Here is a 14,563-nt window from a genome sequence, read left to right as displayed (position 1 = left end):
TGCACCCCGGATCCCTTTTGTCTCGTGAAAGAAGGTTCCGTCTCTACCGTGCCTGCTGGCCACTTCGACGGGGCGCTGGATATAGCTCAAGACTGAGCCAGCCGGACAGCCAGACGGCAGCACGGTAACAAAGGCCCCAGTTCTCCCTGTACTGTGAACAGTGGCGGCAAGGAGAAACGGCAGTCTTTTTCCATGCTACCTGCGGCTAGAAGATGATGATTTCCTCGGAAGAGGTGGCTTTTCTGGAAATGGAACTCGAGGCTCGCATTCAGCAAATTCTACTCAAGCTGGTGGTGAATCACCATTGGTGCAAGAAGTGCTGTGTCACGATGGCAGCATCACCACTGGATCCGCTGCGAAGGGGATACTGTGCAGTACAAAAAACATAGGTGCTGTGGGCAGCAACCCAAGCCTCCTCGAGGGATCCCTGATTGGACACTCATCTAGTGCTCATCCAACAGCACCGTTGATCTGTTACGTGTCATGAAAGGTCTCTCATGTAGTTCCTTAACAGGTGTTTATTACTGACTAAAAAGAGTACTTGTGCCACAGTGTTCACATGCAGGCCTTCATTTAGGAAATGCGGTCGTAGCGCCAGTTTTGAAAAAAAAAAGGCATTTTGTGCACAGGCAGGCAACAAACCTCTCAATTTTTTTAGGAATTAGAGAAAAAAGGGGGATATACTCATATTCGAGAATTTCCATCACTTCTCTGTTGACAAAGGAATTTTCCCACCTAGTCAAAACAATAATATGTGAACGTACAATATCATCTCACTTTTCATGATATCAGCGGCTTTCTTTCTGCAGACTTGGTTAGCAATCACCTATTCCTTGCAGGAAAAACATTAACATTGAGTCAACAGTGCACCAAAGAGGCTGTCTGCTTCTTCACTTTATTTTGGCCCTAGTGATGAATGTGCCGAAATATCAAGCGCACCGATAAAGCACTGCACTGACAAAAAAATTAACAGCCATTTCACACTCAAAATGCTCATTGTCACAGTGAAACCTAAAAGAGATAGCAAAAAGAAGATATCAATTCTCACATATTCAAGTAATTCTGAAACTCTACACGTACAACACACGTTATTCCCAAGAAATGTTCCTTTTTCTGTTAGAAACAAAAGAAATTTCTGATCACACTTAGCTTAAATCTGTCATAACTCTTCCCCCCCCAAAAAAAAAAATAAGCTGTTAGCAATTAGACTTGGGTGACTAGTGACCTGGTAAAAGCAGCAATCCTAGTAGTACACTTATTGAAAAATGTATTCTTTAAAAAAATATGAGAAAATATGATCTGTATAGAACAAGACCTTTTGGGGGGGGGGGGAATATCACACAGAGAGGATGCTCCCACAATATAGGAAGGTTAATTGTTGAACAGCACAGGAAGAAGGGACATGTGAAAGAAAGACACACGACACAGGCGCTGACTCGCAACTGATTTTTATTCAAGAAACTGCCCTTATAAATTTTCCTTTCCAGAAAAAACACAACACCAAACGTAAAATCAGAAAGAAACAATACTACTCATCATACAAGAAAGGGGAAAAAACACATTGCTGTGGTGCAACCACACATGAAGTTAGTTAGAATGTTAGATGATGGTAGTTAGAAAGAAGATGATTGCTAAAAAGTTAGTTAGAAAGTTAGGTGAAAGTTAAATTTCACATGCAGTTACACCACGGCGATGTGGTGTATCTTTTGGCTGTTGTGTATGATGCATAGCATCACTTTTCCTTGTTTTTTCTTTTTACATTTGATGTTTCCTGTGTTTTTTCTGGAAAGGAACCTTTGTAAGGACAGTTTCTGTGAACAAAAACCAGTTGCGAGGCAGCACCTGTGTTGCGTGTCTTTCTTTCCTGTGTCCTATCTTTCCGCACTCTTTAACAATGAATCATTACCAACTCGCCCAAATCACAGCCTTAAGTATCATGGAAAGATTACCCAAATCAAAATAATAAAGCCAGCCAAAATACAATATAATGTTACTTTTCTCTATGAACACAGCCTAATGAGCAAATTACTATCTTAGCTCAATAGAATAACTACAAAAATCGGTTATATATATATCTGATAGCCTGCTGCCACTCAGCAGAGGGACCAGTCTCATCATGTGAACACTGCCTCAGAGTGGACATCTGAAGTTGCTTCTACTTTCTTTGCCAATCCGAAGTGCTAGATGCGGGGTGTGCAACCTTTTGGGTTGAAACAGTCTTGAGGCTGTTGAGCATCCAGGAGATTTCCCTTGTGTAGCAGCATGTCTGAAGGTCACTGCAAAATGTTATATAAGGTCATCTTAGTCGCAGGGTCAAAGAGCATTAATTGATGTCTGTAGTAAAGCAGCAGCACAGAAAAACAGCCCCCAAAACTAGCTCCCATCAAATTTACCCACCTGAGCGACAGCAACACGTACAATCTTCATCACCCTGGTGTACAATGCTCAAGCAGCACATTGCCCTGCAAACAAAGGGAACCCTCACTCCAGCTGCTAGATTCTAGAGGAAATGATTGCACAGAAGTAAAGCAGCATAGACCAACAAAGCAAGTCGTAATGATCCCTTAACTAGAAGGCTACTGTCTAATTTCAGTTTTTAGTAATTGGTGTGCACTGCTTGACAGCTCTACACAAAGGTTGCCACAGACTGTACAGTGTGCAGGTGAAGAAGCTTAACAGAAATGCAGGAACATTTACACCTACTCATGTGCACTCTTACAGAGAGGGAAGGCCATGATAATAATAATTTTTTTCTATGATTTTCCTGACACAATTAGTAAAGACGCTGCTTGAGTACATTTTAATACAGCTAACTTAAAGGTCTATAGACACCAAATTTTGCTTGTGTGTTTCCTTCTTTGAAATGATGCATTATACATTAGCATGCAGGGACCACTCCCTGGTATTCCTGTGTTACCACTAAATTATTTATAATTGAATTTCTTCTTCGTGCTGTTCCGGTTTCAACAACCGACCAAGAGATGTGACATGAAAGGTTGGTCTAGGTAACCTGAGGCATAAAAAAACTGCAATACAATCACTACAAGCCAATCCAACACAATAAAACCAATGCAATACGGTCGTGAGGCAGTAATTTACCCCCTAATGTGATCTCCTTTTCCCTACTCCTATTCTCCCGTGAACTTAATAAAGATTACACAACAATCTGTGGTACAGTTTTAATCCACTACAATGTTTTAGCCAGCCCAATTCAAGAGCCGAAATGATAAACTAACTAGCGACTATATCGAATATTGCAGTTTTTTTCATGACTCGCATGACCTAAAGTCACTTTTGCCCTCACAGCCACCATTGGGTTGATGAAACCAAAACAGTATGAGAGAAGAAATTCAGTTACTAATAATTTAGCGGCCATAGGCAAAAAAGCACCGTGGTGATCAATGTATTCTAATATTTTGAGCATAATTACAAAGAAGGAAAGATGCAACTAAAATTAGGTGTCTGTACTCCTCTAAATTCAGTCATTGTATGATAGTAGTGCATTTAGATTCCTGAAAACAAATATGAGCTCTCCAGATATCTGCTCATGAAAAAAAGGCTCCGGTTCTGGAGATTTATGAACCCTGAGGCATGACGCAGGCTGCACGGCCTAGCCTTTCATTGACCAAGATAGGCAACATGCGAATGACTACACTTTCGTTGCGATTAGTGCTCTAACGAGTCGAGTACCTTGGTCATTGTCGAGTGCCTTGGTCATAAAAAAAATTACCACACTACTGAAAATAGAACGCCAGGTTTTAGTGGAAGCCAGTATCGCAGCTCTAAAGTTGTATGGCTTTCGGACTAGGGTAATAACACCACCAAAACAAAATATTTTAAGGCGATGAAGAATTTCAAAACTTCAGTTCTAAATTAAAACTTCCTTTCCATATTGCATGAGCCTCGTCCCGTGTGCTCAGCTATTACTCGATAAAGTTAAATAATTTTTTGCCTAATAGAACGAGGCAACAAACACTTTGTTGCGGCCACAGGTGCTCACCAGAGTAATCACAAATACTTGCGTGAGACAGCACTATGTTGCTGCTTACACATGACAGTAATCGTGCGCAAGCAGCAATCAAAGTCACATTAACACTGGTTGCACTGCAAGCATCAGGAATAGCAAGCTCACTTCCCTTGAAGAGAACCTAGACACCCTACCGAATAATAATTCATAAACAATGTAAATGCAAGTGCAGGGTGAATAAGAGGCCCTCTACATTCCAATACAAGGTTTTATATTGTTTTTTTATTTTGCTCAAAGCTATACCATGGCATTACAGAAGATGGCTCCGAACCTGATCTCAGAAAGTGATGACACAGACTGCTGTTAAGAAGCGTCGAATGTGGCTGGTAGGTGTGCTTCATGCACTGTAGGATAACATTATAATGCTGAATACGCTACCATTGGATGGTATGCTCTAGACACAGCCCTTAGTTAGATGCAGTGGGAATAAATAATAAGCATTTTTCTGTTTGCAATACCAAAACGTCCAGTAAAAAAAACTACCATCCATTCATACAACCAAATCAAAATGGCTTTATAGGCAGCACTCGCATAGGCGTCAGTTACTTTTTTTTAATACCTCTGCTGAGCTTATTCAAGAACCAGAATTGCAATACTTTTGCCCACGTTTTTGGCACATCATATTGCAAACAATGGAAGAGGAAGGCGCAGCTGAGAATCACACCAACACGTTGACATTCACTGACGAACGATGCAAATAAATTATTTTCATGACAAATCTGCACAGTTGCCTAGGTAAGGAAACATTGATATATATGTTGTAAACTCAAGCGGTCAAAACATACGTAGCGGAGCCACAATAATGCATGTCTGAAGCATGTAACGGAATTTTTCCTTCTAAGCCCATGCAGCATGGTGGTAAGTAAAAAATGTAGCAGCTGACAAAGTACTCAAATGTGCAACAATGCACGCAGTAGTAACAAGTCGGACAGTAGCCGGCGACCGTGAGCTGGCAGCCAACAATATGGTAGCAAAGGCTGAGGTCAGACGCAAATGGTTTCCACGTGTTAATGGCCAGTTCTACACAGTGGGCAACCAACTCATGCCGGTTTAAGCTTGCATAAGACTGCACGGTTTCCGTGAAATGCACTAGAGAAAGCGTTATCACGGGACCTTTTTATAAGCCTAGCAAGCGCAAATTTTCATCTGTATTGTGCCTCCATACAGAATGCAAAAGGCCTACAAAAGGAATGCAGTGCCTTCAGTCAGCCAGATTTGGCACCCTGCAAGCGCATCGGGTTGAACGGCACATGGACAGCGATAGCAAACTGCATGCCTTAAGCGGTTCTGGGCGGCCGCCCCGCAAAAACTTAGCCTCAATTCAATACTCACTAATTCAGAAAGTGATTAAGTGCCGCCCATGTTTTAAACAACGGCGCAGTGAAAATTACACACAAAGAGCTAATAGTCACACTCAGATGTGTTGAGCACAAAGTAGAAGCGAAAGCATGGAAATCGCACGGCACGGAACAGGAGCTTAGCCCCAAAGCTGCATGTACACATCGCGGCGCAACTGTAGAGCGATAGCACAAACTACTGAACGGTGCCTGCCTGTCCACTGCACCTACGCACTGATGAGCATATCCATGCGCCCGTGTGCTGTGTGATGCCAGTGCACGTTAAAGGTCCCCAGGTGGTCGAAATTATTTCGGAGCCCTCCACTACGGCACCTCTTTCTTCTTTCAATCCCTCCTTTATCCCTTCCCTTACGGCGCGGTTCAGGTGTCCAACGATATATGAGACATATACTGCGCCATTTCCTTTCCCCCCAAACCAATTATTATTATCATTATGATTTTGAGCGCAACGCTGCATCGTATGTCACAGAAGCGGCTGGTGCCGTCATACGAGAAACACCTGCTCTGCGCCCAAACCGCAGCATGCTGGCGCAATTCTCAGTACACAACCGCCACCGCCTTAAAAGCGGTGTCATGTAACATGTCACCGCTGCTCCCGTTCGAAAAGATATTGCGCCTTAATAAAGCAAGCGCGACTTAAAAAGAGAAGAGACGCTCATGGCGCACACGGGCGATCGTCCCTTGTTGCATCATACCACAGCGGGGCCAAAAAACGTTAAGAACAAACGAAATAAGCATCCCTTATATATTTCACAAGCTCATTTACCGCTCAGGCACACAAATGCAAATAACTCTCAAGTACACACTCACCATGCAGCACGGCGGAGCCGAGTTCTCAAGCGAGCGCGCTTCTCTGGCGGAAGGTTGCCTTTCTGTTTCTAAACTTGCGCCATAACCAGCAAAACTGCGATCGTCGCTTCGAGCGAAAAGACCCAATCTGAACGGGCCGCAAGGCATGCTGGGTACTTCGGGTCGTTCGGCGAGTTGCGTGTGTACAGAGCTTTGCTTGAAACGCAGAACTGAAAAAAATTGAATTCGGCTCTTCATGCGTTAAGGGCACAGGGTAAGCCCTATACTTCCCATGCATTTTAGGCCATGTTGAGGTACATGTTTCTCACTAACTAATAACAGTAGCCTAATAATACATATATTATTGTTTGCCAAATTTTGTGCTCTTTTTACTGAACTAGAATATTTGAAATGTGTTGAAAAATCGATTTTTAATAAAATTTTTTCCTACACAAGTTTGGCCTTTCTTTGCGCATTTCAAAATTCATAACAGAATAACTGCTCAGTGAAATTGCTTAATTCTAGTTCAGTAGTTGGCAACACTTATGTAGATGATTGCAAAAAAAAATCAGCCATCTGTCTTGAAAGGCATTGGAAATAATGGTACCTTTGTAAGAAAAAACACTGTTTTGAGATAATAGAGCGTAAAGAGAAAAAAGATGTGAAAAACCATTTTTTATTCCCAGAAACACCTCCATAGTAATTGGTTTAATAGCCCCCTGCTTCGTAGTCACTGTCGCCGTCATTTTTTCGCTTTTCGGCTTGTCGTTTTGACTGTCGGGCCTCTTTTGTAAGCTGTCGTGTTGCTCGGTCCGCAAAGTACATGCGCTTATGGTCAGCTTCCTTCAGCCACTTGATGGTGTTGCTCCCTGGGTTCAATCCACACGCCTTCAAAACGTTGGCCCGTGCGATGCTACCATCATTAAATGAAAGAACAGCATCCAGTGTTGCCATCCGTAGGGTCCGAAGCCTAACAAACACATTCTTTGGCGCGCGTTCCCAAACAACAGGGTTGAACGACTCATTTGCATTTTGAGTTCGCCCATGCAGGCACTTCTCTAGGAGCTCAGCCTTCGATAGCTCCCTATAAATGGGTTTGATAGCCTCCAAGACAGATGCAGGCAAACTCTCCTTGTGGAAAAATGGCTTGCCCTCTGATTGACTTCTGTTGAAGGCACACCACGTATCAGGTCCCTTTGGGCAAAGTCCATGGCATGGGTCATCGTCTGTGGCCGATAAGTGGAAGAAGGTTGCCCAAACGGCCTTTCGCATTTCATCCAGGTTTCCTACATTTCTTCTGATGGCCAAACCATAGTACGTCTGGAGCTTGTCTATTACTGCATCAGTCAGTCGGCCTCGGCCCGAGAGGCTCTTTCCATCAGAGAGTTTTCCTGCTTTGTTTCCTTTTTTTAGCCTTCGTAACCTTGTGCCCATCCTTTTTTGCACGTGCCCTATGCACTCAACCTTGGATATTTCAACGGAATCACCATATGGCATTTGTGCCTTCACAGCCATAAAAGCCTTGCTGTCACCATCCCCAAGGTATTTGACGTATCGAACGCCGTGAAGCTCCTCACTCCTGCCGAAAATTTTCAGTGCTCCTGCGACTTCCATTCCACCGCTGGTGCCTTGGTAGTTGCTTTGGCACACCTCTCTATGAAGGGGGTCACTGTTTGTACCCTTGATGCTGCACTTTGGACAACGTTTAAACAAAACCTCCACATCCAGCACTTTCCCAGAGTCTACACTAGTCGCAGAGACTATGCCGTTATTGGAAGTATGGCCTCGCTTCTGCCAGCTTCCATCAAGAGCAACTGCGATGTCTTTATCCCCCTCATTCAGCTGCACAGCTTCGTCAGCTGCCCTTTTCATCGACTCCTGAGCAGCAGCTTCGATGTGACCTAGAAGCTCTTGATTGTATTTCGCAAACTTTGTCGGCGGCTTAGGAAGGTTTAGCATAGCACAGAGTATATTTCCTGCAGCCATTCCCTTACCAATGGACCTCAAGGCATACACTAACCTGAGGTTGGCTTCATAGAGGCCAGAAGTAGTTTTCTTCGACGTCTCAAATCGTTGTGCGGCACTACACACTGCACAGTTCAAACTGTAAACGCTTGCAACACCTACCCGTTTTGTCACAATTTCGATGAGCTCAACACTTCCACCGCACTCTCTGCACACACAAATCTGTGTAATTGCGGCACAAATGCCGTCCATGTCCATTAAGGCATATTGGCTGCTGCTATGTAGCACATCCTCTTCCTGGAAGCACAGAGAAAATCTTGAAAGCTTCGATGTCGAGGAGCTGGCGCGTTCGGCGTTCGGGATCTCATTCGGTCGTGGACATCCTTTTGCTTTTTCACGATGAGCGTAGCGGTTGCCGTGAAATTCACGCCTGACGAAGGCCTTCTTTGCCCTGGGCATCTCAACTTATCAGCAGCAACCAACACCGGCACAATTTACAATACTGATCGAAAGGGATAGCACTCGGACGCAGCTGCATGAAGGTTGCAGAAACGTGGAAAAAACGTGCAAAGCGTCTCAGGATTGTCTTGGCTAAAAAAGAGGAGCTGTACAATAGTTGCCAGACAATTTTTTATATGTAGCTGATTTTAGACAAGTTTTGAAATCAGGTGGTGGACTTTTTGGTTGAAAAAATTGACGTTAATCCTGAAAGGGGGCGTGGCCGCTCACTACTTGGTTTCGGAAAAAGCGTTTTTCAGCCGTAAATATGGCTTTCTGAGGAAAGTGCGATCATGGAACATGTGTAGAAAGAATTGAACTTCTAAAATTCCAAAAGAAAAAAAAACGATTTCTTTCTAATTTTACCTTACCCTGTGCCCTTAATACGCGCGAATGAAGCCGTAAAAAAAAGGCCAAGATGCTGTAAGTGCATTGTTATATCCGCGCTCGACGTTCTGTACTTGAATTAATGGCGAAAAAGCGTTGCAAGTGCGAACGTTTCGGCGTGCGTCGTCTGTTCGCGCAGAAGTTTAAGACGCTTCGTTCACTCACTAAAAAGTTCTCCTGTTGTTACTATTATCATGCGGCTGCTATATTAATTTCTAATATGTGTTAGGGTACATATTTCCGAGAGGTTTCACGCTACCTGGCGCTGAATGTATGGACTACCAGCCACCGTAGCCTAGCATTACGTACGAGCGCACTGCTGCACACATTGTAGCAGGGTGGCTGCGACGGCGAAGAGCTTGCATCATGCAAATCCTTGGAGTACTTGCGATGCTTTTTCTACACCAGCCATGGTGGCCTAGTGGTTAGGGCAGTCGGCTACCGAATCGGAGACCGAATCCGGGACGCGGCGGCCGCGTTTCGAGGTAGTCGAAGCACGAAAGGCGCCCGTGTGCTGTGCGGTACAACCCGTCTAAACTAATCGGGGGCCTTTCGCTATACGGCGTCCCTCATTGCCCATGTATCGCTTCTAGATGTAACACCATACAATTGAGAATATTTTGTGATTTTGTAGCCTTTACAAAGCTTCCATCGTGCACTGCATCGGAAAGTTAATTTCTTGCCACGCGGTAGCACCGGAGCTGTCGTTGCCTGCAAGCAAGGTAGACCGCGTTTTATTTGCTGCGCTAAAATTGGCACATGTGGCGCGTTCAGCTCCTCCCAAAAGTCTGTACTTAACAATACTTCACAACCTTAGCAAATGTGCACAATCTGTTTTGCTGCCGATTAATGTTCTTGTCAGCTCAACTGCTTTTGTCGAATATTTGCTATGGAAAGGGAATAATTACTGCACAAGCTGGCATCCAATACAACTGTCTCAAGCAATTGAATTTCAGTTCGTCTGTAATGCAAAAAATGCAACTGCATGACAAATGTGTTGCATTTTCATCTCTACTGTATTCTTTCTGCCAGTACGAATTGCACCGAGCATGCGCCGAGACTTTGGTGGCTGAACACCTCTACTAATGTGCATCAAGGGCATGGATAGGCAAGTAATATAGCAGCTATTCCAGCACTGAAAGAGGTGCACCCATTTACTGAGGCTTTGGTGCGTGCATAAGAACCTCACTCACACACAACATTAACCACACATAGTTATGCACTGCATGCATTTCATGGCCTGCATAGTGGTGTGGGACATTACATGCCGTTTACATATACCTTGCAGCTCTGAATGTTAAGAATTCCTGTGCTTGATTTCCCCAATGATGGTTGCTGCATTATGTAGATGAAAAATAAGTACTAAAATAAATTGTTTGTTTTATGGCATCTCTTCAATTTTCACTAGCTTCAGAAAGTAAATCAATGTGGCTTCTCATCAAGGCAGAGGAGAGCCTGAAGCCTTTTTGCTGTCGTGAACTTGGTGCTCAGAGCCTAGTCGAAGAAGAACCACCAACCAATGTACGGACAGATGTCCCCAATGGCGGGCACCTCAGCAGCTGATGCGTATGTACAGAAATGTGGAAATATAAAACTTATGCATTGTATGTAAAGTATTCAGGGTAAGGTAGGCAAGGAATAACACAAGCAGCTGGGCAGAAGATTAGCTTGCCTTGTGTTTTTTTAATAAAAACCTCAAGCCAAAGCAAAGCATCAAAGGCTGCTGCACAGCTTCGCTACAGGAACCACAACGTAAGCGAAGTCAGGCACAAAGACAAAACAGAAAGCAGACCGCAGCCAAAAGCTGAACTCTTCACATAGGCAGTTTTACTATTGAACTACGAAATTAGAGTTCATCAGCTGTTAGCTGGAAACTCTTCTTGTCATGTGGGTAATAACATCTGATATAGCCTTTGTCTTGCAAAAACTCTTGGAGGCACATTTTATACAGCATAGCATGTAATAAATGAGTTTAATGCAGGAGATCTGAGCAACAAATAGTAAATTATAATAAATAGCGTGGTGCGTAGAGCGTAAAAAAATCGTGCTTTGGCTTTTACAGCACACACAGAAGCTTGATCCGAGTTGTTTTCAGAAATTTCTACAAGTTCTTTTGACCAAGTCTTCTGCACTGTTGAACGAAAGGCATATCCCACACAGTTCTAGTTTTGGCGTGAACACTGCGGCATAGCTTGTATGTTAACTGACTTTGGTAAATTGTCATAACACTAGTGATAGGAAAAAATCTGCAATGTCTGTGAACACAACGTGTTCCTTGGCCTTTTAAAAGTAGCAGTTTTATAGCATATGTATTACTCTTTATGCTTACGGATAACTGACCCGGCTGACCACCAGACCAGCCTTTGCCGTCCTTGCAGCATTCTGCACTTTTTGAAATCTCCAATGTCAGTCTCAAATAATAAGTGAACCATTCAGTTGAATATTCCGACATGCAAGCATGCAATGCATCCATGTAAGCTAGAGACGCAGACATTTATCTACTTCACATGCATGTTCAGCACATAGACAGTTTTCAAGTGATGCTTTGCTGTGCAGCAACAGTTCAGTATTATGAAATTTGCTTCAGATGTCAATTCTCCTATGTGCTGTACTACGAAAGGTGATAAACAGCTAGACTATGTTGGCTGCTATATATTTTTTAAGTTTGGTTATCCTGAAGTGAAGCTTCTTGTAACTTACTGCCTCAGAGTATGAAAAGAATGGTGGTGAAATATATCACTTCAGAATACGATCACCCTGTCTGTCACCCTCCCTCTCCGCACATAGGAATGAAGAAGCAGCATACCTGCAACATGCGGGTCTACGCAAATGGGGAACTTTAACGTAACAGCTCGCTTATAATTTTTCCATACCTGCTGCGTGCACATGTCGACTGGTCTGCTGGCGAAAACATGTGTTTCAATTTGGGCATGAAGTTAGCAAATATTATATTCCCATATAACAAGTAATAAATCCCAAAAGTGTTCGTAAACAAATACTCCGACCAGCAATGTCGGGCAACGGGACCCCGCCGTAGCCGGTGTCGCCGTTTCGGCAGCTGACGGTTGCGATCGCATAGGCCTGAAGCGTTAGCTCTGAATTCCAGCAACTCTCATGCAGCACAGATTTCTGAGGAATAAATTGTTCTGTTCTTTAGAATTTTGTCGAGCTTTAGTGACGGACGCCGAATAGCACATATCTGCACATATAAGACCGCGCGGTTCTGCCGCCATCAAGCGAGACCGGCTGTGGCCGAAGTTGTCCGAGACAGAAATTGGTGCTCCTCAAGGAGAGAAAACAGGCTACTTAACCAAATCCCCAAACATCCACAACGCTCTGAAACGTTTACCAATAACAAAATGCTCGAAGCAAAGCCAAGAGTTATCCGTGGAGCTGGCATACCAGGCAGTCTGCCAGCTTATCGCAACGGCGTACTGTTTTCGCCGTTCACTACTTGACGGCACTCGGAACATGTTGCATTCTGTTGCAGTGAAGTTGCTGCAGTTTGAGGCAGCGCACAACACCATTTTTTTCAGCGATGTGAGAGTTGGTATTAAGGAAAAAAAGGTCGAAACCGCACGTCTGCAAGCAATGTCTGTACAAACGAAACTGCAGGAACGACTCGGAAGTCCAAATTCACGTGACGGAGCTTCGCCGTGACGCAATGTCCGGCGTAGTTTGGGCACCACCTATAACGCTGCCAAAAGACTTGTTTCTTTAACTCCGATATTAAACCACTAAAAGAACTTAATGCATCGTCAACAGTGATGAATAATACCAAAGCGCAGTGTTTAGGTTCCGTGGTAAATGCAGCCCGGCGGTGCAGGTAGGCTACACATCGGGCAGTCTGCTTTTTGAGAGACGGCTGGCTGTACGTCAGGGCTGAAGGCTGGCCCGACCTTTGCTGCCAGCCTTGAGCCAAGCAGCCTGGCATGTGCTCACGGCCCGATCAGTTGCCGAGCTTGTTTTGCCGATCTAGTCGGCTGCCGACCAGTAGCCACCGAACAGCCGATGATCGGCAGTTGGCCTGCGCCGCTTGGGTCCCATTCTAGCCACCCTAGCTTGGGATAGTAGCTTTATGCCTGGGATGTAGTGTACACTGTACGTGAAGGCTGGCGCTTCTGCCCACTGACGTCATCGGGGTAGGGGACGCGCGTGTGAGGTGTGTCGCCCTAATCAGTTGCGAGCAGCGACTTTTAAAAATTATTTCTGAATTATAAGGTCCACGCAGAGCTCTCAAATTTGACTCGAATACCCACAAAGACCACATCTACAGATCAATTGTACTAGAATATGCCCATCGAAATAATTTCAGGGTCCCTTTAAAGGACCATCGACACCTAATTTTAATGCGTGCTTTTTTCTTTCAAATGATGCGTAAGATATTAGAATACATGGATCGCCGCGTGGTATTCGCTCACGACAGCTAAATAATTTGTAATTGAATTTATTCTCACATGCTGTTTCTGTTTTATCAACCGAACGATGGCTATGATGTGCAGTCCACGTGCTGCGCGAAAAAAAAAACTGCAGTATGAACGCTAATATGTAGGCTTAAGTCCCTAAAGCACTTTAGCCAGCCTGCTTCTAACGCACGACGTATCAGCAGTTATACTGCCGTTTTTACAGGACTCATATAACCTAAAGTTGAACTAGACGTCACAGCTGTCATTCGGTTGATGAAACCGAAACCGAAACGGCGACAAGAATAAATGCAATTATAAATTATTTAGCGGTCGTAAACGAATGCCCCGGAGGTGCTCCGTAAATACAAATGTCTAACGCATCATTGGAAAGAAGAAAACACGCAAGCAAGAATTTGGTGTCTATAGTGTTTTAATAGGCCTGTATAGCGCTGTTTTTTCAGAGGCTGGAAATCGTTAACATGGTCCCCGGCCGAGCTGCACAATTTTGTGAATGGGACAGACTTGAGTTGATCCAAAACTTGTTCTCCAATGTTTTTTTTTTTTCGTGATGACAGTGCACCAAAGCGTCCTTCTAATGCATTGAGCAGACACAGTCGTAGCCTTTATCGCAGTTCTTCAGAGGAAATTTACAGGAATGAAAAAGCGAGCAAGTTGAATGCGGACGCCGCACCCTTTACATGTATTTCTAAGCAGCCTGCATGGGGAATGGCTCTAGCCCATTTCTGGAGCTTGAGGGCACTTGGTGGGACAAAAAAAAGTGCCGCTTTCCTATGGTTGTTCTGTACCCAATAGTACCACCGGGAACAAGGCAAACTGAAATGCTAGCTGAAAATAATCGCACATCTTACCGCATATGAAGCAGTGATTCTTTGTCGTGAGTCTCCTTGTCTTTTTCAAGTCTACACTTGACTCGCTTCACTGATCTCTGGCGTAGTCAAAATGAGGTGGCGTTGCTGTCGGCGTTCAAGTTTAGTAAAAAAAAGTCTGCAGTCATGATATTTAATGATGAGGGCAGCGAGCATAGAATACAGGAGTCCACGCTAGAATTAGTGGATGAGTACAAGTATCTTGGGGTGTGGATAAATAACGGTGCTGAGTATCTGATAGAGCAT

At 44.1% G+C, this 14,563-nt stretch overlaps 1 protein-coding gene across 2 annotated transcripts; it reads right to left on the bottom strand.

Annotated features, from left to right (window-relative positions):
* Window positions 1-500: 500 nt before the first annotated feature.
* Window positions 501-14,353, bottom strand: LOC144115819 (uncharacterized). Of its 2 annotated transcripts, XR_013311558.1 has the most exons (3): window positions 14,300-14,353; window positions 2,398-2,462; window positions 501-2,276 (listed from the first exon to the last, which is right to left on the bottom strand). XR_013311558.1 is itself a non-coding variant. In XM_077650320.1 (2 exons), the coding sequence occupies exon 1, from the start codon at window positions 8,596-8,598 to the stop codon at window positions 6,883-6,885; it is 1,716 nt and encodes a 571-aa protein (XP_077506446.1). In that variant the 5' UTR covers window positions 8,599-8,778; the 3' UTR covers window positions 501-2,276; window positions 2,398-6,882. The 2 variants fall into 2 exon arrangements, 1 of the variants encoding a protein (XP_077506446.1); XM_077650320.1 differs by lacking the exon at window positions 14,300-14,353 and having other exon boundaries at window positions 2,398-8,778.
* Between the last annotated feature and the right edge of the window lie 210 nt (window positions 14,354-14,563).

The sequence above is a fragment of the Amblyomma americanum genome, chromosome 1 (genome assembly GCF_052857255.1).
Source record: "Amblyomma americanum isolate KBUSLIRL-KWMA chromosome 1, ASM5285725v1, whole genome shotgun sequence".
Classification (NCBI taxonomy): Eukaryota; Metazoa; Arthropoda; class Arachnida; order Ixodida; family Ixodidae; genus Amblyomma; species Amblyomma americanum.
The sequence above is the reverse complement of the archived record's forward strand: the minus strand, read 5'-3'. Positions and strand labels throughout refer to the sequence as shown.